This window comes from Ranitomeya imitator, chromosome 2, assembly GCF_032444005.1.
Source record: "Ranitomeya imitator isolate aRanImi1 chromosome 2, aRanImi1.pri, whole genome shotgun sequence".
Classification (NCBI taxonomy): domain Eukaryota; kingdom Metazoa; phylum Chordata; class Amphibia; order Anura; family Dendrobatidae; genus Ranitomeya; species Ranitomeya imitator.
The window spans coordinates 23485836-23500533 of NC_091283.1; the positions used below are offsets into that span (position 1 = coordinate 23485836).

General features: G+C 44.5%; 1 protein-coding gene across 3 annotated transcripts in view; it reads right to left on the reverse strand.

The window, feature by feature from the left end:
* Window positions 1–3166: 3166 nt before the first annotated feature.
* The window catches only part of MEIOSIN (meiosis initiator), a 40307-nt gene continuing 28775 nt past the window's right edge, over window positions 3167–14698 (reverse strand). For all 3 annotated transcript variants that reach the window (XM_069746148.1, XM_069746147.1, XM_069746149.1), the window contains 3 exons: window positions 7970–8139; window positions 7811–7900; window positions 3167–3471 (listed from right to left, as the gene is read on the reverse strand). In XM_069746148.1, the coding sequence (XP_069602249.1) occupies window positions 3324–3471; window positions 7811–7900; window positions 7970–8139 (408 nt within the window). In that variant the 3' untranslated portion in view covers window positions 3167–3323. The remainder of the gene's footprint in view (window positions 3472–7810; window positions 7901–7969; window positions 8140–14698) is intronic.

Genomic DNA, 14698 nt, shown 5'->3' on the forward strand with positions numbered 1-14698 from the left:
CGGTATACGGGGGGGGGGGGGGGGGGGGGTGTTCTGTGGGGTGTTCCCGGTATACGGGGGGCTCTGTGGGGTGTTCCCGGTATACGGGGGGGGTTCTGTGGGGTGTTCCCGGTATACGGGGGGGGGTGTTCCCGGTATATGGCAGGTCTTGTGGGATGTCTCTGATACACAGCAGGTCAGTGGGGTGTCTACGGTATTCGTGGGGGTCTGTGGGGTGTACCCGGTATACGGGGGTCTCTGGGCTGTTCCCAGTGGGTTGCTTAGTAGCTGTCAAAGTGTCCAAGAAAGGACATTGTTTGTCCCCGCGATGGAGCGATGCACAGCGTCCTGATGAATGGTGATTTCTTTTGTCGTCTGGTGAACTGATGGCACCGGGGAAGAAAACAAGCAGCTGCGATTTTCTGTGGGGATCATGTGGATGTGACACATCCTGCTCCAACGGCAGGATAATGGCGGCGCCTCTACCAGCAGAGAGTGGTCGGTCAGGAGCGAGGAGCATGATGAGATGGGGATGATGACGTCCTCAGATCTCAGTCCCGAACATCTGTGGGATGTGCTGGATTATGGAGCCGCACCGAGGAGTGCACAGGACTGATAATGGTGCTGTGTGACCGCCATACATGTAACACATGAGCTCTCGCCGGCTGCAGCGCTCATGTGACATCACCGCCAGAAGAGAATATATGCACATTTTGTTTTCAGGCCACTACGGCCGCAGGTTTAAAACAAGAAAGTGTTGATGAACCTCATGATTCTGTAACGTGGCAGCCGAACCACAGGACTGAGTGCAGCGGCCGCCACATCTCAGCACCTGGCGAGCCGTGACACATCATTGGGCGGGTCAAACTGTACACCCAAGACTGGGCGTGGTCTATAGTGCAAAAGTGGGTGTGGCTTAGTTATTCGGGGGGGGGGGGAGGGAAGGTTTGGGGTTCTCTTTGAATGTGTTTTACCAGGGTGGTGACCTCTGGTTTTCTCTGTGGATTCGTTGCTCCGTCTATGATTGTACAACCCCAGGCAAAATTATGGAATCACCGTCCTTGGAGGATGATCGTTCAGTTGTTTAATTTTACAGAAAAAAGCAGATCACAGACAAAACTAAAGTAATTTCAAATGGCAACTTTCTGGCTTCAAGAAACACTAAAATAAATCAAGAACAAAAAATGTGGTAGTCAGTAATGGTTACTATTTTTAACCAAACATAGGGGAAAAATTATGGAGTCACCCTGTAAATTTTCATACCCAAAAATAACACCTGCATCAGATTAGATCTGCTTGTTAGTCTGCATCTAAATAGGAGGGATTACACCTCGGAGAGCTGCTGCACCAAGTGGACTGACATGAATCATGGCTCCAACAAGAGAGATGTCAATTGAAACAAAGGAGAGGATTATCAAACTCTTCAAAGAGGGTAAATCATCACACAATGTTGCAAAAGATGTTGGTTGTTCACAGTCAGCTGTGTCTAAAATGTGGACCAAATACAAACAACATGGGAAGGTTGTTAAAGGCAAACATACTGGTAGACCAAGGAAGACATCAAAGCGTCAAGACCGGAAACTTAAAGCAATATGTCTCCAAAACAGGAAATGCACAACAAAACAAATGAGGAACGAATGGGAGGAAACTGGAGTCAACGTCTGTGACCGAACTGTAAGAAACTGCCTAAAGGAAATGGGATTTACATACAGAAAAGCTAAACGAAAGCCATCATTAACACCTAAACAGAAAAAACAAGGTTACAATGGGCTAAGGAGAAGCAATCATGGACTGTGGATGACAGGATGAAAGTCATATTCAGTGATAAATCACGAATCTGCATTGGGCAAGGTGATGATGCTGGAACTTTTGTTTGGTGCCGTTCCAATGAGATTTATAAAGATGACCGCCTGAAGAGAACATGCAAATTTCCACAGTCATTGATGATATGGGGCTACATGTCAGGTAAAGGCACTGGGGAGACGGCTGTCATTACATCTTCAATAAATGCACAAGTTTATGTTGATATTTTGGACACTTTTCTTATCCCATCAGTTGAAAGGATGTTTGGGGATGATGAAATCATTTTTCAAGATGATAATGCATCCTGCCATAGAGCAAAAACTGTGAGAACATTCCTTGAAAAAAGACACAAGGTCAATGTCATGGCTGCAAATAGTCCGAATCTCAATACAATTGATTATCTTTTGGTGGAAGTTGAAGAAAATGGTCCATGACAAGAATCCAACCTGCAAAGCTGATCTGGCCACAGCAATCAGAGAAAGATGGAGGCAGATTGATGAAGAGTCCTGTGTGACGCTCATTAAGTCCGGCCTCAGAGACTGCAGGCTGTTAGAAAAGCCAGAGGTGGTGCAACAAAATACTATTGATGTGTTGGAGGGGTTTGTTGTTTGTTTGTTTTTCATGATTCCATAATTTTTTCCTCAGAATTGAGTGATTCCATAATTTTCCCCCTATACTTGGTTAAAAAAAGTAACCATTACTGACTACCACATTTTTTGTTCTTGATTTCTTTTAGTGTTTATTAAAGCCAGAAAGTTTCCATTTGAAATGACTTTAGTTTTGTGCCATGTCAGTGATCTGATTTTTTTCTACAAAATTAAACAATTGAATGAACAATTGTATATCCTCGTGACAAAAGAATGTCTTTCAATATTCAATATCTGCAGTTCATCTACTACTATTACATCAGGAATACAGTTATGTATATTTTGTATTATAAGTTAAAAGTGGGTGTGGTCTGTAGTATTAAAGTGGGCGTGGTTTAGTTATTAGAATAATTCATGTGGTTGACATGTAATAGTGGGCGTGGTCAACTGAGGACAAAAACCGGCGTGGTCAGCTAATGAGGGTGTGGCTAACAGACTGTAAGAGTGGTCATGGTCAAATGTGTACATAGGAGTGGGTGTGGTCAGCAGTGAACATGGGAGTGGTTATCAGTGAACGTGGGAGTGGTCAGCAGTGAATGTAGGAGTGGGAGTGGTCAGCAGTGAATGTAGGAGTGGTCAGCAGTGAATGTGGGAGTGGTTAGCAGTGAATGTAGGAGTGGTAGTGGTCAGCAGTGAATGGAGGAGTGGGTGTGGCTATATCTGAATATAAGAGTAGGCGGGGTTATGTCTGGGAGTGGGTGTGGTCAGCAGTGACATATTTCCTCAGTGAGTCCCGCCACTTGGTAGCAATTTTATTATTACTCACAGACCATTATATATAATCTTGTATTATAGATACAGATATCTGAACACAACTTTAACAACATTAACAGCTAATATGGGGCAATAATAATGGGGTCCTCCAATCCTCAGCGGACACAACTGGGGGCCCGGTTACGGTTCTATTACTTTCAGCAATGGAGCTTTTTCGGCCAGCAGAACGGACACTGGTTTTAGTGGAGAGACGTTCTCATATGGCAGCCTCGGGGAGCCGCTCTTCACCAGACGATCATGGAGCAGACTGAACTGCAGAGCCTTAATGCTGAAAAAGAAGGGGGCAGGGTTAAGGAGGAGGAGTCATGATTATTTATGAGGAGGATTTATGATTATTGATGAGGAGGAGCCAGGATTAGTGAGGAGGAGGAGTCATGATTATTGATGAGGAGACGCCAGGATTAGTAAGGAGGAGGAGTCATGATTATTGATGAGGTGTCATGATTACTGAGGAGGAGCCAGGATTAGTAAGGAGGAGGAGTCATGATTATTGATGAGGAGGAGCCAGGATTAGTAAGGAGGAGGAATCATGATTATTGAGGAGGAGGAGTCAGGATTAGTAAGGAGGAGGAGTCATGATTATTGATGAGGAGGAGCCAGGATTAGTAAGGAGGAGGAGTCATGATTATTGATGAGGAGGAGCCAGGATTAGTAAGGAGGAGGAGTCATGATTATTGATGAGGAGGAACCAGGATTAGTAAGGAGGAGGAGTCATGATTATTGATGAGGAGCCAGGATTAGTAAGGAGGAGTCATGATTATTGATGAGCAGGAGCCAGGATTAGTAAGGAGGAGGAGTCATGATTATTGAGGAGGAGGAGGAGTCAGGATTATTGATCAGGAGCCAGGATTAGTAAGGAGGAGTCATGATTATTGATGAGGAGGAGCCAGGATTAGTAAGGAGGAGGAGTCATGATTGAGGAGGAGGAGTCAGGATTAGTAAGGAGGAGTCATGATTATTGATGAGGAGGAGCCAGGATTAGTAAGGAGGAGGAGTCATGATTGTTGATGAGGAGGAGCCAGGATTAGTAAGGAGGAGGTGTCATGATTATTGATGAGGAGCCAGGATTAGTAAGGAGGAGGAGCCAGGATTAGTAAGGAGGAGGTTATCAAGCAGTGATAAAGGTCTGTTGACCGAAACGTTGCTACAGAAGGCAGAATAAATGTGAGTTTTTATTTTTTCACCATCCATTGTGGCGCTGTCTTTTTTCTTTGAAGTCTTAGTAAGGATGAGGTGTCATGATTATTGAAGAGGAGGAGCCAGAATTAGTAAGGAGGTGTCATGATTATTGATGAGGAGGAGTCAGGATTAGTAAGGAGTCATGATTATTGATGAGGAAGAGCCAGGATTAGTAAGGAGGAGTCATGATTGAGGAGGAGGAGCCAGGTTTAGTAAGGAGGTGTCATGATTATTGATGAGGAGGAGTCAGGATAAGGAGGAGGTGTCATGATTATTGATGAGGAGGAGCCAGGATTAGTAAGGAGGAGGTGTCATGATTATTGATGAGGAGGAGCCAGGATTAGTAAGGAGAAGACATGATTATTGATGAGGATGAGCCAGGATTAGTAAGGAGGAGTCATGATTATTGATGAGGAGTCAGGATTAGTAAGGAGGAGTCATGATTATTGATGAGGAGGAGGATTAGTAAGGAGGAAGTGTCATGATTTTTGATGAGGAAGAGCCAGGATTAGTAAGGAGGAGTCATGATTGATGAGGAGGAGCCAGGATTAGTAAGGAGGAGGTGTCATGATTATTGATGAGGAGGAGCCAGGATTAGTTAGGAGGAGGTGTCATGATTAGGGTTGGGCGAAACGGATCGGACAAATTCAAAAATCGCCGACTTTCGGTAACGTCGGGTTTCATGAAACCCGACCCGATCCTAGTGTGGGATCGGCCATAAGGTCGCCGATCTGCGCGCAAAAGTCGCGTTTCATATGACGCTTTCAGCGCCATTTTTCAGCCAATGAAGGAGAGTGTGGGCAGCGTGATGACATGATTGAGGAGTAGGAGCCAGGATTTGTAAAGAGGAGTCATGATTATTGATGAGGAGGAGCCAGGATTAGTAAGGAGGAGGAATCAGGATTATTGATGAGTCAGGATTAGTAAGGAGGAGGAGTCATGATTATTGATGAGGAACCAGGATTAGTAAGGAGGAGGAGTCATGATTATTGATGAGGAGGAGCCAGGATTAGTAAGGAGGAGTCATGATTATTGATGAGGAGGAACCAGGATTAGTAAGGAGGAGTCATGATTATTGATGAGGAGTCAGGATTAGTAAGGAGGAGTCATGATTATTGATGAGGAGGAGGATTAGTAAGGAGGAGGAGTCATGATTTTTGATGAGGAAGAGCCAGGATTAGTAAGGAGGAGTCATGATTGAGGAGGAGGAGCCAGGATTAGTAAGGAGGTGTCATGATTATTGATGAGGAGGAGCCAGGATTAGTAAGGAGGAGGTGTCATGATTATTGATGAGGAGGAGCCAGGATTAGTAAGGAGGAGTCATGATTATTGATGAGGAGGAGCCAGGATTAGTAAGGAGGAGGAGTCATGATTATTGAGGAGGAGGAGTCAGGATTAGTAAGGAGGAGTCATGATTATTGATGAGGAGGAGCCAGGATTAGTAAGGAGGAGGAGTCAGGATTAGTAAGGAGGAGGTGTCATGATTATTGATGAGGAGGAGCCAGGATTATTAAGGAGAAGACATGATTATTGATAAGGAGTCAGGATTAGTAAGGAGGAGTCATGATTATTGATGAGGAGGAGGATTAGTAAGGAGGAAGTGTCATGATTTTTGATGAGGAAGAGCCAGGATTAGTAAGGAGGAGTCATGATTGAAGAGGATGAGCCAGGATTAGTAAGGAGGTGTCATGATTATTGATGAAGAGGAGCCAGGATTAGTTAGGAGGAGGTGTCATGATTATTGATGAGGAGGAGCCAGGATTAGTTAGGAGGAGGTGTCATGATTAGGGTTGAGCGAAACGGATTGGACAAATTCAAAAATCGCCGACTTTCGGCAACGTCGGGTTTCATGAAACCCGACCCGATCCTAGTGTGGGATCGGCCATAAGGTTGCCGATCTGCGCGCAAAAGTCGCGTTTCATATGACGCTTTCAGCGCCATTTTTCAGCCAATGAAGGAGAGTGTGGGCAGCGTGATGACATGATTGAGGAGTAGGAGCCAGGATTAGTAAGGAGGAGGAATCAGGATTATTGATGAGTCAGGATTAGTAAGGAGGAGGTGTCATGATTATTGAAGAGGAGGGGCCAGGATTAGTAAAGAGGAGTCATGATTACGGATGAGGAGTCAGGATTAGTAAGGAGGAGGTGTCATGATTATTGATGAGGAAGAGCCAGGATTACTAAGGATGAGTCATGATTATTGATGAGGAGGAGCCAGGATTAGTAAGGAGGAGTCATAATGACTGATGAGGAGCAAAGATTAGTAAGGAGGAGCCAGGATGCGGGGGTCTCTTCAATTTTTGATAACCAGCACAGGGATAACCAACAGCTGTGGGCTGCAATCCTCAACTGTAAGCTTTATCATGGCTGGTTATCAAGAATAGAGGGGTCCCACACCAATTATTATTTAAACATTTAAATTAAATTTAAATTAACAAAGATCCAGATGATTTGGGAAAGTCATGTGACCACTATTCACGCCAGCCGGCTCACACTGAGACAGGAGCGTAATCCTCACTTATGGCACCGGTGTTCATCAGCTATCAACTTTGATGAACTTTCTCATGGGGAGCTCAGCGCTACAAACTGCAGGTGTGAGATTACGCTCCTGTCTCAGTGTGAGCCGGCTGGTGTGGATAGCGGTCACACCACAGATTTGACAGCTACCCAATTCATCCGGATCTTCGTGAGACAGATATGGATTATATTCTCGTCGGACAGGTGAGGGATATGGTTGTTTATTATTTTTTGTCTTTTACAGGCGACATGTAGGGTTGAGCGACCTTGACTTTTTTAGGGTCGAGTCGGGTTTCGCGAAACCCGACTATCTCAAAAGTCGAGTCGAGTGAAATCGGCCGATTATGGCGAAAAGTCGAGGATCGACCGAAACACGAAACCCAATGCAAAGTCAATGGGAATATATATATATATATATATATATTTTTTTTTTCTCTCTCTCTCTCTCCTCCGTCCGTCCCTGAACTGAAAAGCTGGTGTTACACATTGCAAATCGCTACAGCGCACAAGCAACAACATGGCGATAGGCGTCCACGCCCCTAAGACCTATGTCATCACTCTGCCCACGCTCCTTCATTGGCTGAAAAAAATGGCACCAAGTGCGTCATACGAAACGCGACTTTGGCGCAAAAGTCGCGTACCGCATGGCTGACCCCACACAGGGATCGGGTCGGGTTTCATGAAACCCGACTTTGCCAAAAGTCGTCGACTTTTGAAAATTAACGATCCGTTTCGCTCAACCCTAGTGACATGGGCTTCAGTGGATTAGACGTAAAGGTGAGTATAACTGTGCTATTTTATTTCAAATAAACATGTCTGCATCATTATTTCAATTAAAGGATTTTATTCTTGCTGTGTCTTTTTTTTTTACAATCTAGCTATGGTGTTAATCTTAAAGACATGGTGTCTCACCAATATGGGTGCCTCTCGCGGGCAGACATCAGTCTCCACAGCTCTGCCAGCTCTCTAGTTGCAGCTGTCGATGCTTTGCCTGGGTGAGCACTAAAAAGACAAGAAGAAGGTGAGCTCTCCCGTCACTGGCCATGCCGCGACCCCAGACTTCTCCGGTACCTCAGGTATGGACGTCTGTTTAATCTGCAGAACATGATGAATCCATTCACACACTTCTTTCTCATCTGCTGCAGACGGGTAAGCGTGCGAGGTTTCTGTGCGACTGTTTTTCCTGGCTTATGACAGGAGCTCGCCGTTTTCACTACGTTGCCGGGTTTGGCGCAGTGCCCCTGAAAGGCAAGACCAATAGTAAGATTAATGATACTTTGGAACAAAAAACATAGTTTTATATAGAGCTGGGTCCCAATAAGAAACCAAACAACCAAAAAGACCCCTAAAATATAACTTTTAATAATATCATTAAAACTCTAAAAAAAAGTATATATAGAGGTGTGTCTGTACAAATACAGAAAAAAATCAAGGGAGGATAAAGGGGACTTATAAATCCCTAACCATATCCCTACCTATATGCGAAGGTTGGCTTCCCCGCTCAACGTCGGATCTCCCTAGAGACCCTAGTACACACCTAATCTATCATTAAAGTGCAACACAGGTAGTGAAAAATAAATCCTGGATTTATATCCAATATGTACATACATTTACATCCAATATGTACATACATTTACACACCAGAACCAAACCCCCCACAGAATACTGAAAAAAAAAACAACCTGTCAAATACGAGAACAGAACCCCTCAAACCATTGATATAAACAGAAAATTGGTCTCAATTCAGGGGATATATACAGTAGTGATCAAAATACCAGCCGTCCAATAGGACTGACCAGATTAATCGCTGGTTTTGGTATAAATTCTATCACCACACGTCACACAAGTTACCAGATGTGCAGTAGATTCTAAGAAAACCCCCAGACTCAAGATTCATCACCTGCAGGTTTCTGAGTCCGTGTATTAGAATAAGTAATTGAAAGTCGGTGTCTACAGTAATATCAGTGTGGAGATCAATCAGTGCGGTCAATCATTCTGTGAAGACACAGGGGTGAATCCGGTGGCCCTTATAGAAGGGTGAAGCCAGGACATTGTACATGCATTTCTCGTTGAAAGCCTGAGAAATATGGGGCGTGCGAGACATTGTTCAGAAGAACAGCATACGGTGATTAAAAAGTTGATTGGAAAGGGTAAAACTTATAAAACAGTGCAGACAATGATCGGCTGTGCAGCTACAATAATTTCCAATGGTTTATAATGGAAAGCCGAACCAGAGAGACAAGGAAGAAAAAGGAAGACGACCATTCTAATGATGGAAGAATGGCCGCAGCTCCGCCAGTGATCGGCTCCAGGATGACAACAGACAGCCTCATGTTACCTGTGAGGACTGTGACAGGTAGAAGACGTCTGTGTGACGCTGATCTCTTAGTAAGAAGTCCCAGCAGGGTTCCACTGTTAATGAAGAGACATGTACTGATACAATCTGCCACAGAACACATCAAATGGCCTAAAGAGAAATGGAGAAACATTTTGTGACTGATGAAAGTAAAATTGTTCTTTTTGGGTCCAATGGTTGCAGACAGTTCGTTCATCAGACGACCCCCAAACTCTGCATTCAGCCGCAATACACCCTGCACACAGTGGAGCATGGTGGTGAAGCATCATGATGTGGGCAGGTTTCTCTTACTATGGTGCTGGACCTATTTACTGCATACCAGGGATCATGGACCAGTCTGCAGATATTATAATACCTGAAGAGGTCATGTTGTCTTGCACTGAAGAGGATTTGCCCGTGAAATGGGGGTTTCACCAAGACAACAACACTAAATACAGCAGTAAACGAGCAAAATCTTGGATTCAGTCCAACAAAATTGAGGTTATAAAGCGGCCGGCCCAATCCCCGGACCTTCATCCGATAGACACTTGTGGGGCGAAATTAAAGGTATGTGCACACTCTGCAGATTTGTCTCCAAAAACGCAGGTAAAAATCAGCGCATTTTTGATGCGTTTTTTGTGCGGACTTTCATGCGTTTTTTTATGTAGATTTGTCTGCGCTTTTGTAACCTAAGGGTATGTGCCCACGTTGTGTATTTGGCTGCGGATCCGCAGCAGTTTTCCATGCGGTGTACAGTACCATGTAAACCTATGGAAAACCAAATCCGCAGTGCACATGCTACGGAAAAGCAGCGGTTTACTTTCCGCAGCATGTCAATTTGTGCGGATTCCGCAGCATTTTGCACCTATTCCTTTATAGGAATCCACAGGTGTTAAAATGCAGGTGAAATCTGCACAAAATCCGCAACGTGTGCACATACCCTAAAGATCTACTATTTAACAAAAAAAAAGAATTGTGATGTAATTTCTTAGTCCAACCTCTTATTTTACATACTCCATTGAAGAATGCTGCCCTTCCCGTGGTTGTTCCTTCCCGGGGAAAGGCCTGGCTATTCACTGCTTGCGTCGAGAAACACGTGATGGTGTCTCCGCAGCTTCTTTACATGCATCTGCATATTTCCCATAAGGGATGGGGGCAGTGTTCTGGAATCACTGCGTTGAGAAACACGTGATGGTGTCTCCGCAGTGTTGGATGTTTTGGTCTCCCCGAGGCCAATCATCTGTGCCTTTATAGCCTTTTTACTAGGCACTGCTCCTAATAGCCAGATTCCTACTCCACACTGATGAGGGGCAAAACCCCGAAACAGCTGTCTGTGGATGGATACCATGCTTGGCATAGGTGGCTTTCCTTCATAGGATGCTGCCCTTCCCGTGGTTGTTCCTTCCCGGGGAAAGGCCTGGCTATTCACTGCTTGCGTCGAGAAACACGTGATGGTGTCTCCGCAGCTTCTTTACATGCATCTGCATATTTCCCATAAGGGATGGGGGCAGTGTTCTGGAATCACTGCGTTGAGAAACACGTGATGGTGTCTCTGCAGTGTTGGATGTTTTGGTCTCCCCGAGGCCAATCATCTGTGCCTTCATAGCCTTTTTACTAGGCACTGCTCCTAATAGCCAGATTCCTACTCATAGTAACATAGTAACATAGTTAGTAAGGCCGAAAAAAGACATTTGTCCATCCAGTTCAGCCTATATTCCATCATAATAAATCCCCAGATCTACGTCCTTCTACAGAACCTAATAATTGTATGATACAATAGTGTTCTGCTCCAGGAAGACATCCAGGCCTCTCTTGAACCCCTCGACTGAGTTCGCCATCACCACCTCCTCAGGCAAGCAATTCCAGATTCTCACTGCCCTAACAGTAAAGAATCCTCTTCTATGTTGGTGGAAAAACCTTCTCTCCTCCAGACGCAAAGAATGCCCCCTTGTGCCCGTCACCTTCCTTGCTATAAACAGATCCTCAGCGAGATATTTGTATTGTCCCCTTATATACTTATACATGGTTATTAGATCGCCCCTCAGTCGTCTTTTTTCTAGACTAAATAATCCTAATTTCGCTAATCTATCTGGGTATTGTAGTTCTCCCATCCCCTTTATTAATTTTGTTGCCCTCCTTTGTACTCTCTCTAGTTCCATTATATCCTTCCTGAGCACCGGTGCCCAAAACTGGACACAGTACTCCATGTGCGGTCTAACTAGGGATTTGTACAGAGGCAGTATAATGCTCTCATCATGTGTATCCAGACCTCTTTTAATGCACCCCATGATCCTGTTTGCCTTGGCAGCTGCTGCCTGGCACTGGCTGCTCCAGGTAAGTTTATCATTAACTAGGATCCCCAAGTCCTTCTCCCTGTCAGATTTACCCAGTGGTTTCCCGTTCAGTGTGTAATGGTGATATTGATTCCTTCTTCCCATGTGTATAACCTTACATTTATCATTGTTAAACCTCATCTGCCACCTTTCAGCCCAAGTTTCCAACTTATCCAGATCCATCTGTAGCAGAATACTATCTTCTCTTGTATTAACTGCTTTACATAGTTTTGTATCATCTGCAAATATCGATATTTTACTGTGTAAACCTTCTACCAGATCATTAATGAATATGTTGAAGAGAACAGGTCCCAATACTGACCCCTGCGGTACCCCACTGGTCACAGCGACCCAGTTAGAGACTATACCATTTATAACCACCCTCTGCTTTCTATCACTTAGCCAGTTACTAACCCATTTACACACATTTTCCCCCAGACCAAGCATTCTCATTTTGTGTACCAACCTCTTGTGCGGCACGGTATCAAACGCTTTGGAAAAATCGAGATATACCACGTCCAATGACTCACCGTGGTCCAGCCTATAGCTTACCTCTTCATAAAAACTGATTAGATTGGTTTGACAGGAGCGATTTCTCATAAACCCATGCTGATATGGAGTTAAACAGTTATTCTCATTGAGATAATCCAGAATAACATTCCTCAGAAACCCTTCAAATATTTTACCAACAATAGAGGTTAGACTTACTGGCCTATAATTTCCAGGTTCACTTTTAGAGCCCTTTTTGAATATTGGCACCACATTTGCTATGCGCCAGTCCTGCGGAACAGACCCTGTCGCTATAGAGTCCCTAAAAATAAGAAATAATGGTTTATCTATTACATTACTTAGTTCTCTTAGTACTCGTGGGTGTATGCCATCCGGACCCGGAGATTTATCTATTTTAATCTTATTTAGCCGGTTTCGCACCTCTTCTTGGGTTAGATTGGTGACCCTTAATATAGGGTTTTCATTGTTTCTTGGGATTTCACCTAGCATTTCATTTTCCACCGTGAATACCGTGGAGAAGAAGGTGTTTAATATGTTAGCTTTTTCCTCGTCATCTACAACCATTCTTTCCTCACTATTTTTTAAGGGGCCTACATTTTCAGTTTTTATTCTTTTACTATTGATATAGTTGAAGAACAGTTTGGGATTAGTTTTACTCTCCTTAGCAATGTGCTTCTCTGTTTCCTTTTTGGCAGCTGATGAGGGGCAAAACCCCGAAACAGCTGTCTGTGGATGGATACCATGCTTGGCATAGGTGGCTTTCCTTCATAGGATGCTGCCCTTCCCGTGGTTGTTCCTTCCCGGGGAAAGGCCTGGCTATTCACTGCTTGCGTCGAGAAACACGTGATGGTGTCTCCGCAGCTTCTTTACATGCATTTGCATATTTCCCATAAGGGATGGGGGCAGTGTTCTGGAATCACTGCGTTGAGAAACACGTGATGGTGTCTCCGCAGTGTTGGATGTTTTGGTCTCCCCGAGGCCAATCATCTGTGCCTTTATAGCCTTTTTACTAGGCACTGCTCCTAATAGCCAGATTCCTACTCCACACTGATGAGGGGCAAAACCCCGAAACAGCTGTCTGTGGATGGATACCATGCTTGGCATAGGTGGCTTTCCTTCATAGGATGCTGCCCTTCCCGTGGTTGTTCCTTCCCGGGGAAAGGCCTGGCTATTCACTGCTTGCGTCGAGAAACACGTGATGGTGTCTCCGCAGCTTCTTTACATGCATCTGCATATTTCCCATAAGGGATGGGGGCAGTGTTCTGGAATCACTGCGTTGAGAAACACGTGATGGTGTCTCCGCAGTGTTGGATGTTTTGGTCTCCCCGAGGCCAATCATCTGTGCCTTTATAGCCTTTTTACTAGGCACTGCTCCTAATAGCCAGATTCCTACTCCACACTGATGAGGGGCAAAACCCCGAAACAGCTGTCTGTGGATGGATACCATGCTTGGCATAGGTGGCTTTCCTTCATAGGATGCTGCCCTTCCCGTGGTTGTTCCTTCCCGGGGAAAGGCCTGGCTATTCACTGCTTGCGTCGAGAAACACGTGATGGTGTCTCCGCAGCTTCTTTACATGCATCTGCATATTTCCCATAAGGGATGGGGGCAGTGTTCTGGAATCACTGCGTTGAGAAACACGTGATGGTGTCTCCGCAGTGTTGGATGTTTTGGTCTCCCCGAGGCCAATCATCTGTGCCTTTATTACCTACACAGACAGACACACAGTTACAGACAGATAATAAATGATAGATTGATGATAGATGATAGATATATAATAGATGATTGATAATAGATAGATGATTGATTATAGATAGATAATACCAAGGCCAATATTTAGTAATGAACCTAATAAAATGGTACATAAATAGTTAAAGACACACACAAAATCTGCACGCAATATCTTTAATTTTTTTTAAAAAGGGAAAAAAAAAGCTGTGGGCTCCCGCACAATTTTCTGTGCCAGAGAGGAAAAGCCGATGGCTGGGGGCCAATGTTTCTAGCCTGGGAAGGGGTTAATACCCATGGAGCTTCTGAGGCTATGAATATCAGCCCGCAGCTGTGTATTTAGCCTTTACTGGCTATTAAAATAGGGGACCCCCCCCCCAAAAAAAAAAAAATGACATAGGGCCCCTCTATATTTAATAGTCAGAAAAGGCTCCGCAGACAGCTGCAGGCTGATATTCATAGCTTAGGAATGGGCCATGGATATTGCCCCCCCTGGCCACAAATACCAGCCCCCCCAGAAATGGCTCATCTGTAAGATGCGCCAACTCCGGCACTAAGCCTCTCTCTTCCCACTGCCGTGTAGCGGTGGGATATGGGGTAATAAGTGGTTAATGTCACCTTTGATTGTAAGGTGACATTAAGCCCGGCTAGTAATGGAGAGGCGTCAATAAGAAACCTATACATTACTAATCCTATAGTAGTGAAAGAGATAAATAAAAACAGCCAGAAAAAAGTATTTTAATATTCTTAATTTCACCATACTTACAACCACGACTAATTCCCCGAAGCCATCGATCGCCCGCAAAAAATAAAACATAATAAACCAACAGTATACTCCCTGGTCCGATGCAGTCAATATAATAATGAGTGTCCCAGGACAATCTCCCCTATAGAAC